Genomic DNA, 17,057 nt, shown 5'->3' on the forward strand with positions numbered 1-17,057 from the left:
CTTTTTTATTTATTTATTTTCATTTGTCCTCCGGATAAATAGCCATTGTCACCGAAGACAAATATCCCGGTTCACACATCACTATCTGCTAACCACACAAAGCAGATTTTACACCTCTCACACCAGCATGAGACACGATTGCACATCGGTTGCATATTGAAGAGAGGCAGGAAAGGCGGTTGAGAATTGCAGCAGCCCAGCTTGAGCTTAGATTTAGCCGTCATGCAAATGGCTGCATATAATACGGCGCACACAAACCGCTTGAGTCACCGGGACGTCCCAATACGGACCACATCTGAAGCGTCGAGTGGTGTGAACATTTTGTGTCGTGAGACTTTAACCCACCACAAGGTGTCAGACTCGATCTTCCACAGTAAATCTGCTCTCTGTGTGTATGTGTGTGTGTCTGCATATCTCACACACAGCTCAACTCACACTGCCAGTGCCATTTAATAATACATGTGTCTAAGGTGACTCCTTGGAGAATTCCCAGGGCGGGAAAATAGTAATTTCTTTCTGTAGAATGGAAGCTGATTTGCCGTTGCTTTTTAAAAAAAAAAAAGAATATGATTCAGTACCTGCTGCTGCTCCTCGGTTTGAGCTATTACAGTGATTGGGATGCTGATTACCAATGAAATCAAAGTCTAACCAGTAAATCCCACATTCAGCGAAGGGAGTGCTACGAACCCTTCTCCCCCCACTCAACGCCTCTGATCTCCTCTCCTCTTCGCCCTTCATTTTATCCCGTCTCGTGACTTTCATTGTCATTTGACTTGGTGAGGGATCGCATTACGGATCCCTCTGTTATCAACTCTCACATGTGCCTTTCATCTGCAGTTTTGCCCGACGTGCATATGAATATGAATAATCTCTCCAGCCTATTACACCCGTCCGTGTTCTGCCAGGTTTCTTAGGCTTTTCATGGCTGACTCGGTTTCAGCAGGAGATTTCCAGTGAAATGTGGATTCCTGTGGATCTGCAGATGGCATGCAGTCGTTAAAGGCTGACTTCAGTCAAAAACACTAAAATGCAACTTACAACTAGGAAAAATTCAAACTCTATCAAAATAACTTTCTGGATAATCATATTTTATGTTAGCCATATTCTATGGGTTTTTCAAAAAACATGATATGATGCCAAGATGGCAATGATGGGAGATTCTGCTTTAAAATCTCTTCCCAGGTTCATACCCTGCTTTTCAAATTTTTGACTACATTGCTTGTTCACTCACTCCTGGAGTATCTTACTCTCTTTCAACTCTACTTTCCGCTCCGCTCTGTGAAAATATGGCCAGAAAGCTGATGCAAAATCATGACAGCAAACATTTTTTTTGTTTTTTTGGATGTGCAACACTGCTGGTTTGCGAATAGATATTGAAGCCGTTATTTATTTATTTTTTATGGTACTTTTTTGCGTATGTCAATCACCCATCAGCCATCAGAGTTCATCACCAGTGTTGCTTCCTCTTTCATCATTTCAAATCCAGCAGAGACCAGAGAGGCAATCGGAAACGATTGGGAACTGAAGTGAAAATTTTTCCCTAATGTGCTCGGATTTTCCGCTGAAAATCTGTATGGATAAGCTTTGTGCCAGTGGTTGTTTTTCTCTGACGGACGCATACTTTGAAAATAATTTACCCAATTTCTAGGCAACAATGTCTTATTCAGCCAACCTTACATTTTGAGGACTGTAAGGCTTTTAAAACATGATAGAAAATAAGCTGTTTTGCTGGAATTATTTGGGAACCCTTTGTAACCATCTCTGTGTTCCACCTTTGGCTCCAAACCTTGCTTTTGTAGCTTTCCTCTTTGTCTACCCAGTAAAATATTGAATATAGTTTGCAGCCAGGACTGCAAATACTCCAGCTTCAGAGTATTAATCTGTGTCACTATCACCAACCCTAACCTTAAGAAAATATAACCAAATGTCCATGTGTGTCTCCCAGGTTTAACATCAAAGTGAACCTCCAGCTGGTCACCAGCTTTATGCTGACTGGCATCTCTGGTGGAGCCAAGTACGCCCAGAACGGACAGCTCTTCGCCCGCTTTAAGCTCACAGAGACACTGTCCGAGGTACGTGGCTTTGCTGGAGTGCCAACCGTAGTACACACTTTCAAAGTGTTCAACACCTTTTTTGTGTCGAACCAGTGGCATCACTACATCGTGTATTTCTCCCCATCACCTCAGGACACGCTGGCGGGCCGACTGGTGATGACCAAGGTGAACTCGGTGCTGCTGCTGCCGCTGGGCCGCGAGTGGATCACCAGCCAGCCGCCCCCCGGGGTCAAAGAGCGCGTCTACGAGGCCGTGATCGAGGAGAAGACCAAGGAGTACATCTTCCTGAGGATCTGCAAGGACTGCTGCGATGAGCTGGGACTACTGCCTGACAGGGAACTACAGGTATGAGCTGCACCAAGGGACAAGAGAAAATATTGTAGCCTACATGGTTTGGCATGCGTTGGTCTCTTTTTGAATGGATATTTAGTATGAACAATCTGCAGGTGTTGTCTTCTAATTTTATTCTCTCTGTAATTGATTGACTAAGTAGATTTGAATAGTTGATCCTAAATTATTTAGCATGTTTGATACAAATATTTAAACAGCCTTCAAAAAAAAAGACATTGTTCAAGGTTTTGAAGCTTTTGGGAGATATCATAGATCTTGAATTGATAGTAGAAATGAGTAGAAATTTGGCTGTTACACAGGATATTTGATAATGTTTGGTGTAGACTCGGGCGCTAAGCACACATGCATCGATGCTCATTTCCATAACAACGAGATTAAAATTGTATGGCGGCCTTCCTCGCTCTGCCCAAGGACTTAATTACAGCACACTAGGAAGTGCCCTTTTCCCTCCATTCAAGTCTGCTGTGGCTGTGTCGCGCAAACCTCAGCCGTCCCCCTGTCGCCATCAGATTACATTGAAGCCGCCCCGCCGTTACCACTAGATATCGGATCGGACCGGTGGCTTGACACCGGACGGGAGAGGGCAGGTGAATGACGGTCCATCCCCCTCCCCCTCCTCCTTAGCTCTGCCTTTTTTCACAGCTCAGGAAATGTTAGCCAGGGTCCGGCTCGTGCCTGATTTCCACCCTCTGATGTTATAGCCGGGGCAAACTTTGAGGATGAAAGGTTCACCTATCGATTAGCACTTTAACAAAAGGTTACACGCCGGCAGAAGGCCATCTCCCCGGGGAGAGGTGTATGTGTGTGCGTGTTTTGATTGCGCTCTGTTCCGGCGCTTTCCGAGAAATCCCCCGTTTTATTGGACGCCTCTCCCCCCTCCGGCAGCGCCCCGCTTGATACGTCTCTCCCCTCCCGCCCGAACGACGGCTGAGGAAACGAGGCCTCCGTGTTAACGGTTATCAAAACAACCCTCGCCCTATCTCTGTGGGAGTGTAATCTGTCATTCTTCTGCGTACGCTTTGCCGCCGCCCACTTACAACGCTACAATTTCATTTCCCTATCTCCTCTGTGGGTTTTCCGCCGCGCTCCAAAACAGCCTTGATGTTCCTCCCTCTTTTCATCTCGAGACTTTTTCTCTCGGTGTCTCTTGTATGCTTTCTTTCTTTCGCTCCTGTTTTGTTCTCTCCTGCTCGCTCACTTTCTCCTTACTGTCTGTTTGCCCTTCTCTCTCGTTTTATCTCTCTCCTTCTGTCTCTCTTCCTCTGTTTCTCCCACCCCTGCGCTAAAGGCACCGTGTATTCCTCTCTATTGCCAGTGTACCTGTTAGGAGACTCTGTCTGCCTTCATGATGACAAGGCCCTCCGGCAATGGAAACAAAAGCTTAGTGATCCCAGACAACTGGCCCAGGCTCCTGTTGAAATGAGTTGAAATGGAAATGGGCCCAGGTTTCCCCAAGATATTGGAGTAAAAAAACCTGTTAAATAGGTTTTGAAGTATTTAATTTCAGCGCTTCCTTTACCTTAAACTGTAGCCAATAACATGCTTATTCTTTTACCTGTTTAAGTGTCTGGCATGGTAAATGCAGCGTACTTAAAGCGACAGTATGCAACTTTTCACCAGGAAGTGTATTGTTATTCCTGCCCTCCTCCCCCCTCATTTGTTCAAGTTTCCACCCCAGCACTTGTCACTCATCTTGATGAGCCGTCTACCTTGAAACAGCATCTAGTCTGAGGCTGAGGGAACCGGCATCCGAAAGCCACAACAAGTGTTGAAGAAGCAGATGGTGAACGCAGCCGAATTGCAATTAAAAAAACAATTTGGCTGTGTAATGTTCGCCGTGTTTTTGAACGGGTCTCGCCTGCCGCACGTTAAGCTTCGCTGTTCTTTCATTTCTTTCATTTCTTCTTGCTTTCCGCGATTGTTGGTGTTGCTGTGGCCCTGCGCTTGACAGCCACAACCCAGCTCACCGCTGACTGCATCCACAGGAATTGGGATTCATCAAAAAATGTTGCTTTTGTAGCTTTAAATAGTTCCGTTTTTCCCCTACATAGATGCTGCACGGCCGCTATGTTTCTGGCACTGCCGCTGTTCGATTGTGAAATTTCACAGAAGCGGACCCAGTGTTTTCTGTAGAATGTTTTTGTAGATGTGTGAGCGATTTTAGTTCTAAGACCCAGGTTTGTTCCCGGGTCAATTCCAGGATCAAGTCCAGTAGATGTTACAGTATGGCATGCTATATTCACAGTTGTCCCATAATTACCTCCGCCAAGGAGGTTATGTTTTCGGTGCCGTTTGTTTGTTTGTCTGTTTGTTTGTCTGTTAGCAGGATTACGGAAAAACTACTGGCCCGATTTTCATGAAACTTCGTGGAAGGGTGTAGCATGGGCCAAGGAAGAACCTATTTAATTTCGGAGCGGATCCGGATCCGACTCACGAACAAGCAATAATAGCACGAACCTTGGCGGAGGTCTGCGCTCTCCGAGTGCCCTTCTAGTTGATAATTTAACAGGTTTTTTTTTGAGCAATTAAAGGATCCTCAGTGAGCGTCAATATGTCGATGAAGATGCTTTGGGGTTGGTTTTTGGAGTCTACTGGCCCTATAGGACTGTATCGGAGAGCTGCACACCCTGGCAAGCAAGATATGAGTAGCTCTATAGTGAAGCAATTGATGAGATTTTGGTCAGAATCGATCGGTATGATGGAAGATGTTGGGAAAATAGGGTCCAGGTTGAAAATGGGTTATGCCGTAAGTTCCAAAAGTGACCTACTGTGTGCTCTCTCTGTCAGGTGGTCATGTCATAAGTACTGAGTTAATGTAGATGGGTATAGAGGAGCAGGTAGATTGACTGACTGATTGGTTGTTTAGTAAACTGCTGGTGATGCCTCTGTGCCAGGTGGAGCTCCAGTTCCAGCTGAACAGACTGCCGCTGTGTGAGATGCACTACGCTCTGGATCGCATCAAAGACAATGCCATCCTTTTCCCCGATGTCAGCCTCATCCCCACCATCCCCTGGAGCCCCAACAGGTGTGTATTCCACCATGTACACACACACACACACACACACACACACTATAGGGTTTGACCGATCTCCTTGCAGATCTCCTCAAGACTGTAGAGCAGTGCTGAAGTCTTTCACATTTAACTCATATCAGCGTTCCCCATTCTTTAAAGCCCCAGTCCATATAAGGTGTCACCTTCCTCTTATACTTTTTAGAAGTGAAGGACGACAGCGTGTGTGTGTGTGTGTGTGTGTGTGCGCGCGCACATTCATGCACGGTTAATATTGAAAATCTTAAGCACTCTTTTATGATACAGAAATTCCTTTAATACCCGCACGTCAAATTAGCTTAGCAAATGCCCCCACCGAGGGAAGACCACAGAAAGTCAAGATAGGTGACCGAATCTCTCTGGCCTCGCTGGCCTCGCTGACGCGGCGGCCGGTCTGAAACGCCAGCAGCCCCCTCCAGCTTTAGACATCTCCCTCTGAAGCCGGACAGGTGTTGGGAGGTGAGGCGGTAATCTTTATTGACGAGAGCCAAAGTCAAACATAATCCCCTGCGATTGCCAAGGCGGTTATCTAGGCTCCAGAATATGATTGCAGCGGGCTTCTGTTTTAATTGGAATTTGGATAAGCGAAGGTGTTTCGTGAACCGAGGGCCAAGGAGTGAGTTCTGCTGAAGTTGAAGCTCGCTGCAGTTCTTTCTGGTCAATACTTTATTATGCAAGCAGTATGTTAGGACGGTGTTGAGGGAACATCTCTAAAGCTGCTGCATGGTGCTCGCATGCAGAGTATCGATTGACGTTTTTTAATTTGTAGAAAATAACCAAGGCTTGGTAGCGTGGCGCTCTGTCTCTAATAGGCTAGCACCTGTGCTTCTCATGCCTGTGGGTAATGAGATGATCAGTACGTCCTAATCAGTCATGTTAATGTTGGGGTGCAGCCTGAACAAAATGTTACTGCACACAACATTGACCAAACATCCAGATTAAGTTGTTTCTCTTACTAATTGCAGGAGAAACGAGTTCAGAGAAGGTTATCAATTTGTATGTTTTTCTTGCTCTTGACTATACTTGTTGGGGAAAATTAAGTATAATTGGCGTATAAAGAGTTAATTCTTCACTCCCGACAGTACCCCTTGATCCCATCCACCCATCCCTGGTATGAAAACACACACACACACACACACACACACACTGACAGATATCTCTCTGCCCCCAAGTATGTCTCAGTTGGAGCTCAATCAATCGGTGCTGCTGGATTCACAGCTTTAGCGGATGCGGTCTCCCTAATGAGGACAGTGATGCAAAGAGACAAACACACACACACACACACAAGTGCTACATGCATGACGCATCCCACTTCCACAAGCATGTGTATGTATTCACATATGTGCATCCATCCCACCCACCCGTGTCATACACACAAACAAAAGCCCCATTTATTAACCCATGCACACTCGTCTTCATGGTGTGTTTTGGCTGCTGACCTCAGCATATGAACTCTTACTCTTTTCTCGGCCCTCCCACACTTCTTCTCCATCATTTCTCCCTTCTTTTCCCTAGACCCCCCACCTACCCAAGCCGTTTCCCCAAATCACACCTCCTTAATTGTTTCTCATTTCGAGTTGATGCTTGTGTGCGGATTCATGTCACATTGTGCAAGAATTTCTTTATCTTCCCTCTCTCACTCTCTCTCAGTCTTTCTCTCTCTCTCTCTCTCTCTAGCACTGCAGTTAATTAGATCAGCAGACTCTCATGTTCAAAGCTATTACTTGATTATAAGGCAATATTTCATCGAAACGGCAAGCGGAAAGAAGCGGAATCCATCTCATTCTCTGTAAAGGACCGTTAAAAGTTGATGTCGCTCTTCTAATATCACCCTCCTCTCTCTCCGCCACCCTCAGGCAATGGGACGAGCAGTTGGACCCCCGTCTGAACGCCAAGCAGAAAGAGGCCATCCTGGCCATCACCACGCCCGTCACCATCCCCCTGCCCCCCGTCCTCATCATCGGGCCCTACGGCACCGGCAAGACCTTCACCCTGGCACAGGCCGTCAAGCACATCCTCCGCCAGGACCACAGCAGGTCTGTGTGTGTGTGTGTGTGTGTGTGCATGAGTATGTGGTGTTGTTTTTTTCTGTTTTTAAGGGAAAGACAGCGTGTGTGTGTTGAAAATGCGAGGGGAGTAGGCAGGGGGAGAGATTTGGAGTGTCTTGAAATGCCAAGGTTGGGAGTTTTTTGTTCCAAAACAAGAGCGCAGGCTGGAAAGTGAGTTTTGAAAGCCAGAAATCTCAGCACCTGTGATGTAATTGTTGAGTCATCGGTAGTGATCAACAACACTGAACAATCTATCAAACCCCTGTAAGACACATTATGCTAATTTCGTGCTTTGGGACCGTAAAAACATTACTTACGTCCCCTTTAACCTTTATTTGCTCTTTTCCAAGGGCACTCTGCTTCATATTCATACAGTTCCACACACTCACACCTGGGAGCTGCCCAGTATAACCACAGTCGTCTACTGGTAGCCACAAAGCAGCTTAACTGAAGCGGTTGGAGGCTTAAAGGCACAGTGTTACTCATTCACTTTCCTCCCAAATATTTCCCAGCCTTCTCCCCCCCTTCATGTGTGTAGGGAAGGAAAGGGGGATGTGGATGTCGAGCGGGGGTATGCGGGTAGGTGTGTGTGTGTGTGCATCAACTTGGCATGAGCCGGACAAATGCTTCAGATGGGGAGGGAGGTCAGTCAAAGGGCGCGGTAGAGACAGCAGGGGGTGCCGGACCAGCAGTGGCCTCTTTTTTTTTTTGCTCCGGGGCATTGGCAGCCTTGGGTTTGACATTTCAAGTTTGAAGAAAACGTTCAGCTGCAAAGTGTCAAGCTGTGATCTGTGTGTGTGTGTGTGTGTGTGTGTGTGTGTTAGGGCTTGTGTTAGTGTGTGCATCCGCTATCAGTGAAGGCAAAGTGCGCTGGTCATTTGGATGAATTTGTGTCATTTGCGATTGAGGTATTTTGATTATGAACGCTTGTCCTGGACCAGAATGAGCATTCAGCTGAACTATAATTCGATCAATCAAGTTATGTCACTGCACTGGGCAGGACATTGGCGTGTAAGAATACAACATGGCAAGATTTTTCACCCTTTTGCATTTTTCATCATTAGCGAGCCCCCCTCGCCGTGCGGAGATACCCACAGGAAATTATGCCGTTTCTCGCTTTAGAAGGAAAGCGATGTAGGATAAGCACATAAACGGTTCTCTGGTTCTTATGAAAAATGAATGCAATACCTCAGACATACGCCCCCCTTGAACAGAGGATTTTGTTTTTTTAATAAAGGGTGGTGGGGGGTATATGTATTAAAAAAAGAAAAGAAAAAAAAACGGCCTGTGAAAAATGTGTAGGAATGCAATATTCATTCTTCATTTCCCTCTGAATATATTTAATATTCTATGTTTAGGATGAATTATAGATATTTTAAAAGCAGAGACAAGAGGGAGTGACCCCCACCGGACCAGCGCCGCCTGCTCATCATACCGTTAAGATTTGGGGGGGGGGGGGGGATCAAGTGCGCCCACCGCGTTACTGTACGTGTACCATGTACTTGCAAAAATGAAGCCTTTTTCCTTAAAAAAGCCCGGTGTGGAGCGAAATGGTAAAAAGATAATTTATGTGGCTTTTTTCTACTCACATTTGACAGCGTTAGTAGAGTGTGACGGGAAGGAAAGGAGACGGGTTGCAGCAGAGGTTCAAAGCCAAAGTGAACTCGGTATCACAATGGTGTGATTTTTTTATCCACCTGGGTGTCGAGCGACGCTGCGCTTGATGTAAACGCATTTGATCAATCTAATCTAAAGATTATGACTTTTTCCAATTGTGCAGACGCCTTCAGCACAAGGCCAAGCATCAAGCGGATTATTGCCCTTATCTCTCACATGCTGTTAAGATGTCAGTCTCTGTTGATAGTATTAACACTTTCTCCTGAAGTTCATCTTGACCTTTGAAACACCATTTCGACACATCAAACGTTTTTTTTTTTTCCCCACCAATACAGATGAAATTCTTTACTGCAGGGTGGCAGCTCATATGGGCAGTTTGTCCTGGTTCTTTAATGGTATGAGAAAAGATATATTACAATGTTGTTTTTTTCTTTTTCCCTCTACAGGGTCCTGATCTGCACCCATTCCAACAGTGCGGCTGACCTTTACATTAAGGACTACCTTCATCCATATGTGGAAGCAGGCAATCCGCACGCCAGACCTCTCAGGTAAGGAGAAGATGTGGTGGCCAAGACCCCAACTTGATGGAGCGTTGCAAAATTAGATGGCAGTCAATTTCAACTCTATGAGGTTTTAAAGCTACCTGTACACAGATTTAGCCTTTTTTGCACTTTTCTGTAGAGTGCAGTAACATTGCCGAAAAGAAGAAAAGGTTCATATCGGTATTTGAGTCAACGTTGTTGAAGGAGAGAAAGAGATCATGTTCAGTTAGGCTTGACCTTTCCTCTTCAGCGTGGTCACAGGTTGCGGTCCGTCTGCCAGCTGAGGCCAGCCACGCCCGGAGGCATCCCGCATGACACTCACTGATCTATACATCAACTGGATTAGCCTCATTGTAAAGCCTGCAGTCAGAGCGATCCATCCATATTATATTGAGATTAGTGAATGACTGGGCTGCTGTTGCCCTGAAGCGGTGAGAGTGGCAGACATCAGGCTGACTGGGGAGACGTGACTTCTAGAACTGTACGGCTTTTAGAGCTACGCCTGGAGAGAGACACATGCACACACACACACACCTCTGCTCTTCTTTACACTGCATCAATGACTTCTAATCACATTTTAACAACCCCAGAGGTCACAAAGGACAAGAAAGCAATGTCTTTCAGAGATCAGCCAGGGCCTCATATGATAGCTGTGTATGTGTGTGTAGATATGTGTGTGTGTGTGTGTGTGTGTACGTGTGTCAGCCCAGGGACTGTAGGTGCGAACAAATGACTTGTTTCACATGAGTGGACAGTCTTGATACCGAAGGGTTCCGGTGTGAATCCCTCCATAATCACCATATCGGGCCCTCTGGTCTCCCTCGGGCTCAGCGTGCTCAGTGAAGAATAAAGACCCTCTAAGCATCTTTAGGGCCCCGGTGTGGAAAGAGACCGGCCAATATCCCAAACCCGGCAATCCATAAAGGAACGGATCCAGCTGGCGGTCGGTGACAGTCAATGAGTTTGCTGCAGACCTGAGGTGTAACACGGAATATGTTGAGAGAATGATATGCGTTTTTGTGCTCTCCCTCCCTCCCTCCCTCCCTCCCCTCTCTCTACAGGGTATACTTCAGGAACCGCTGGGTGAAGACGGTCCACCCGGTGGTCCAGCAGTACTGTCTCATTTCCGGCACACAGTTCACTTTCCAGATGCCCAAGAGGGACGACATCCTCAGGCACCGCGTGGTGGTGGTCACCCTCAGCACCTCCCAGTACCTCTGCCAGCTCGACTTGGAGCCCGGTGAGTCAGACGGACAGATGGATGGATAGTTGGCGAACTCTAGCGTAGAACTTTAGCTCCCGGTACTTCTGCCAGTTTGACTAGGGTTTTTTGGGGAGGGGGGGGTTTTAGGTCCCTGCAGATCCCCGCAACAGCCTCTGTGTCCCGCCGAAGTGTCCTTGAGCAAGACACTCATCTGTTAATCGCTCTGGATAAAAGCTTCAGCTGAACGCCTTAAACGTATCGCTGTAAAATCCAACGTCTACTCACACACACAAACAGAATTTACACACCTAAACATGCACACACGTGGGGGGGGGTACTCAAGAGCATACAAACATACACACACAGCCCGATGCCCACAGATGCCTGTACTTTGGTCACCCCCAATGACTCCGATATCCGGTCTTGGCAGGAGCTCCGCCATTTAGAGAAGGATGGAACTCATTTAAGTCGTGTAAAAAGACATGGAAAACAAACCAATTTGTCAGCGCCGGCTAATAACCGACTCTAATGCGTCAGCGGAGGGGGCTTTTGTCTGTTGCTTAGGAACACCATCTGCCTGTTTCTAATGTACTTTTACATCATTAGCCCTCCTCCTCGCGTTTCATGTCTCCCGCTCTCCCGGCGTTTCGACTCTGATGAAAATCGCCGGGAAACGAGGCAATTGGGAGCCGGCGCGTCTACTTAGCAGCGGTAACAAATCTCCCGCCCCGAACACACAGGTGCCCCCGAACGGGACGGCAAGGCTGTTATCGTCTTTTTTTTATGTCTGGTCTGGTGATTCGCCTCCTTTCTTTACGGCCTAGATATGGGATCTGGAAGGTGCGGAAGTCTGTGTATATATGTGTGTGTGTGTGTGTGTGGCGGAGAGACTGTAACACCCCTTTCCCACATGACCTAGGATGGTATGGTGGCTCAGTGGTTAGAACTGTTGCCTCACAGCAAGAAGGTCCCAGGTTGAATTCCCAGCCCCGGTCCTTTCCTTTCCATAGGTATGAATGTCCCCCGAAAGTCCTGCGATGGACTGAATCTTGACCAAGGTGGTTTTATAGGGTTGACTTACCTGGATGGAGCTCTTCACACTGACTGTCGACTCCCAGGTCACTATTCCAGCGTGAAAAGGGGTAAAAAGAGACTGTGAGAAGGGGGAATGTGAGAGCCTGGGTGTGTGAAGTGAAGGAACTGCTTTTAAACCATTAAATAATTTGTCTCCTCGCCTCCAAATCACTTCCCCAACACCCCTCCCTCTCTGATCTCTTTCACCTCTGCTTATTATCCCCCCCCCTCCCCTCCTCCTCTCTACCTCCCACCGCCGCTCCATCCAAATTCCACCATCATCATTAGCCCAATGACAGATAGCAGCCACAGAAATGTAATTTGGACCTCTGGTTCGTAGAAAGGTCCCCCAAGGCGGCCGGCTCGGTCCCCAGTGAACCGTTAAGTGCCACGTTCCTTCACGTCTGCCTCTCTGTCTGTCTGCTCGCGCTCATAAAGACCATCTCTTGCCCCCCTCCCCCCCGCTAATCTCTATTTCCCTGCCTGGGGAAACATTCCCATTTGTAATGACCCGTGTACATCATTTCTGAGCATTATTCGGCCGTTGCGTATTCATTAGGATCGAAGTAAAACAGCGGGTAGGCAGGGGCGCAGTAGGCCTGCTATAGGCTACGATGTATGGGAGAGGTCAGCAAAAGTGCCCGGCTTCAATAATTCACTATGTGACATAAGGCGCTGAACATACAGCGCATTTACATGATGTCAAGTCCCTCAACTGCATTGTGGAGTAATTAATATTCTATGCAGTGACAGAAAAAACAAAGGGGGAAAAAAGCAGGCTAACACACCTTTTTTGCAGAGATTTTTTTTTTTTTTTTAAGATATAGTACCAAGTGATGTTCCCTCTAATATGTCAGTGCCATAAACAAACTCAAACATATCACTGTTCTGAGCAACGTGAGCAGCTTGGGCTTTCACCCTGCATTACACACTTTTCATTACCCAAACGCTTGATTTTTAAGTACGCATGTTGCGCTCTACTTTTGGGCAAAATGTGTTTTTTTTTTCATGTCCAACAATTTTCCTCTAATTTTAATCAAAACATCATCTGGGTTCAGTTCTCACCATTCTGATTTGCCCAAAGAGAGAGCTAAAGACACTTAGAAAATGAAAATCAGAGCTCAGTTCATGACTTGTGGCTTTGATTTAAAGAAAAAAAAAAAGGGCATGAAATATATATGTTGAACAATATCCCTTTTTATCAGGACCATATCCCTCAATGTGGTGCACACACAGTTATGAGGGAACACTGGTTTCAGGCTTTATAGTTGGGAAAAGTCAATACATGTTGCATCTGTTGCATCGGCAGATGCAAAGGAGAGAATTTTGCCTTAGATCACGGCGCTCCACCTCTTTTCCTCGCCAGCCCATGTTTGTGCTGTTTGTTTACTTTTTGACAGCCCTACCGTTTTTTTTTTTTGTTTTTTTCTTTCCCTCCAACCGTCACATTTCATATCTGCACATACTTTGCTGTGGAAATGGTGTTGGGGGCTTCAGAGGCTGTTCGGCTGGTTGTTATTCAGCCTCTCCCTCTCTCTCTCTCTCTCCTCGCAGCTCCCCGCTCCGGCGCTCATTTGCCATGCCGTTTCATCCCCTCCCCTCGTACCGCCGAGCGCCGTTTGAGCTTTTTAAATCAGGGTTATGCTACTGTTCCAGCCCTTTCAAAAACATCCACAAAAACCCCTGGCTTTGGTGCGCAGGGCTGGTTGAAAGAGGAAGAGAGAAAAGAGAGGGAGAGATTGAGAGGAAGGTGCAGGATTGACAGGCGCAAGGTTTTAATGCTCTCGGCGAACAAAATAATGTTCATTAATGTGCCAGTATGAATCGCCATCATAACCTTGTGCTTTTAATTCTGAAGGTGATTTAATGTGGTATTTTTTAAACCCCCTTTCTACCTATAGGAAAACTCGAATTGTGACAAGGAGTTGACATGGAAGCCATTAATAATATAGACATCAATAACAAAACCTCATAAAGAAAGATTATCTGTTTGATTGAATGGGAAAATGTTTTTGAATGACAGAATCGGGTAGTGTGACCTAGGCTTTAGTCTGATCATTTGCATGAACTTGATATTGGATTCCAGTTTTGGTGTCAGCAGGAGTATTCAAGACAAGTCAAGTGTGCACTTTCGTGGCAGTAAAGTTGCATACATTGTGCATTGATTTAAAGTCATATTCATTGACCTGATGTTGGTTTCTGTTTTTGCAGGCCTGTTCACTCACATCCTATTGGATGAGGCGGCCCAGGCCATGGAGTGTGAAACCATCATGCCTTTCGCTCTGGCTAGCAAGACCACCCGCATCGTGCTGGCCGGGGACCACATGCAGGTAAGAACCCCAAAGCTTAGCTAAAGCTCAGTTCAACTGAGACTTAATTGACATTATTGATTCTGTCAGGGCTTCCTTAGTATTCTCTCCTTATTCAAGAATCATCAGATTGTATAAAAGAGCCTTGTGGGGTCTTTGGTTCACTCTGTCAAAGGCTTGCAGACTTTCGCTTGTGTCCCAAAATGAACCAAACCGACCGCTTGGCAGGACAGACTCAACATGGCCGCAGATACTAGCTGTGACATCAAGTAAAAGCAGCGACTCTATTTGCACTTACCCGCGGATTAGACCCCATTCTTACCTACCTCTGGCACAAAAGAACGGACGACAGCGGCGGCAGAGCTGCGGCGGTCGAGAATACTCCAGCCACAGATAACAAACATAAACTCACGTCAGTCAAGCTTTCTAAGCCGGCACTCCGAATGAAAGCCTTATTTCCTCCTTCCCCGGTTTTAAGACAGTCTGCGCAGGATTACCAATGGCCAGTGGATAAAGACGAGACAGGAGTCTGCCATGCAATAATTGTTTTAATTACTTCGTCTCTCCCCGCTGTTTCTAGGAGAAAAGCTAAAAAAAAAGGAATTAACAACACAATCTCCAGCCTGTCTATCTGTCCGTCTCAGGCTCTTTCTCTCCCTCCCTGCCTCTGCTCTCAGTCACTCTGTGGCCCAAGGAGGGAGAGCTTCTTTCTTTGTCCCTTTTTCCTCAGTCTCTCCTGTCTGCTCTGCCTATAATGGTTTATCTTCTCCATTGAGCGGCGGAAGAAGCTGCTGAATAGTGAATGAGGGCCAAGGCCTCTATTGACCGTCTGCTTTCTTATTGACTGTGTGGGGCCTCATTAAAGCTGGCTGACCCTTTCCCACTGGCAGGCTTAAATTAGGATTCAAACTAAATATAAATCGCTGTCAAGTGCACAGAAATAGTCAAAAGGGAAAAGGTAATTGAGACCGCGTGGGTGGGCGGGTGTGCATGTGAGATCGCATCTATCACATATATCATACCCACTAATGTCTGACAAGAGCAACATACATTCAAGTGTTGGTGTCATTGACTTATACTTGATTAACACTGTGGTGGGAGTTTTCTGTAATAAAGAGACTTGGAGATGAGAAGTTGTCCTTCTGATATCTTTATTGCTTGCAAGCAAGGCGCAATGCTCACCCAGCGAGTGTGTGAGACAAAGAGCGAAGCAATGAGCTTTGTCCACCCTTCTTATAATCATGTAGTAGAAACAGCTGAGTCATGAGAAGTCTGGCACATTCTTATACTTGAAACATTCTACGATTAGGGTACATCTGTGCAAAACAAAGATAAACGGGCTAGAGTTCCCAGGGTCATCTTCACACAGTAGCCATTGTCTCAAGCCAGTGGAAATGTACTGAGAGCAGACAACATAGAAATAAGACAGTGCTTCATGCATAGAGAAAGAGAATGGTATAATATAATTTCCACTACAAACACAATAAACCCTTTCAACCTTTTCGTTTCACGTGCAAGATGAGAGAAATCAAATGGTACTCAAAGGGAGAATAATCATGTGAAAGAATGGCTGTGTTCTTGACTTTTCACCTCTCTCTCTCTCTCTCTCCCTCCCTCTAACTTGCAGCTCAGTCCGTTCGTGTACAGCGAGTTCGCGCGGGAGCGCAACCTGCACGTGTCGCTGCTGGACCGCCTGTACGAGCACTACCCTCCCGAGTTCCCCTGTCGCATCCTCCTCTGCGAGAACTACCGCTCCCACGAAGCTATCATCAAGTAGGTGTGGGAGGCGTGGGAGGGGAGAGGTGGCCGCAGAGGTGGCGGGAAGAAAGACGCGAGGGCTAGAGAGGAGAGGAGACGGGAGGCGAAGGGGAGAGGTGGAGGAGATGAGATGACAGACAGAGGGGAGGGGCTTAGAGGCAGAGGAGAGAGGCAAAGTTAGGTGAAGGAGAAGAGTTCGTGGAGAAGGCGCACATGAAAGGATGAGAGAGAAACAGTTACTGTGTGGAGAGAGTGCAGAGAGCGTGATTGCGATTACTCCCATAACATTGCAGAACACCCACAGCAGTACTTGGAAGTTTTCAGGTTCTTGCTTTTTAATGCATTTACCCAGTGCAGTTTCATGATACTCAGAAGTTGGGTTTATCAGTTCTCCAGAGGTTTAAATGATTTCAAAGTTCTGATAAATATCATTTCACAAACATTCTCCACTCTCTTCCTGCTTCCTTTTCCTCTCCTCCCACTCCCTCATCCTCTTGCCCACCCCACTTCTTTCTCTACTCCCCTTCTTCCTCCTCTTCCTCCCTCAGCTACACGTCAGAGTTGTTTTATGATGGGAAGCTGATGGCGAGCGGGAAGCAGCCCTCCCATAAGGACTTCTACCCTCTGACCTTCTTCACGGCCAGAGGAGAGGACGTCCAGGAGAAGAACAGCACTGCCTACTACAACAACGCCGAGGTATCGATTAAAGGAATCTTCCCCTCATTTACATAAGGCAACTGGGATTTAGCACTCCCCCGTGCTTGAAAGAAAACGGGTGCACAGCCAGAGGTTAAAGGATAATACCAGTGTTGTTTGAAGTTTGTACCAATCATCTCGGTTGCCCCTCTCCGTTCCATTCTTCCTGGTTTGTCTGCACACAGTCAGCACAGTTGGAGATATCAGGGCTCGTTGTCCTGCCTTCAGCAGAGGCCATTTGCTGCCATTTATTTTTGCACCGTATGAAAAACAACTTCCACAGACTCGAAAATTGCCCGAGCTACATAATCCATCACAGTAAACGCTGAAGCCTTAAGTTTCTGTTTTTCGTTAG

General features: G+C 46.6%; 1 protein-coding gene across 3 annotated transcripts in view; it reads left to right on the forward strand.

Moving 5' to 3' along the window:
* Positions 1-17,057, forward strand: part of helz (helicase with zinc finger) — a 65,464-nt gene that overhangs the window by 18,223 nt on the left and 30,184 nt on the right. For all 3 annotated transcript variants that reach the window (XM_078291537.1, XM_078291535.1, XM_078291540.1), the window contains 9 exons: positions 1,946-2,072; positions 2,187-2,399; positions 5,300-5,430; positions 7,311-7,490; positions 9,566-9,667; positions 10,723-10,901; positions 14,151-14,269; positions 15,876-16,021; positions 16,555-16,702. In XM_078291537.1, coding sequence (XP_078147663.1) covers positions 1,946-2,072; positions 2,187-2,399; positions 5,300-5,430; positions 7,311-7,490; positions 9,566-9,667; positions 10,723-10,901; positions 14,151-14,269; positions 15,876-16,021; positions 16,555-16,702 — 1,345 coding nt within the window. The remainder of the gene's footprint in view (positions 1-1,945; positions 2,073-2,186; positions 2,400-5,299; positions 5,431-7,310; positions 7,491-9,565; positions 9,668-10,722; positions 10,902-14,150; positions 14,270-15,875; positions 16,022-16,554; positions 16,703-17,057) is intronic.

This window comes from Centroberyx gerrardi, chromosome 3 (assembly GCF_048128805.1).
Source record: "Centroberyx gerrardi isolate f3 chromosome 3, fCenGer3.hap1.cur.20231027, whole genome shotgun sequence".
In the NCBI taxonomy this organism is placed as follows: domain Eukaryota; kingdom Metazoa; phylum Chordata; class Actinopteri; order Beryciformes; family Berycidae; genus Centroberyx; species Centroberyx gerrardi.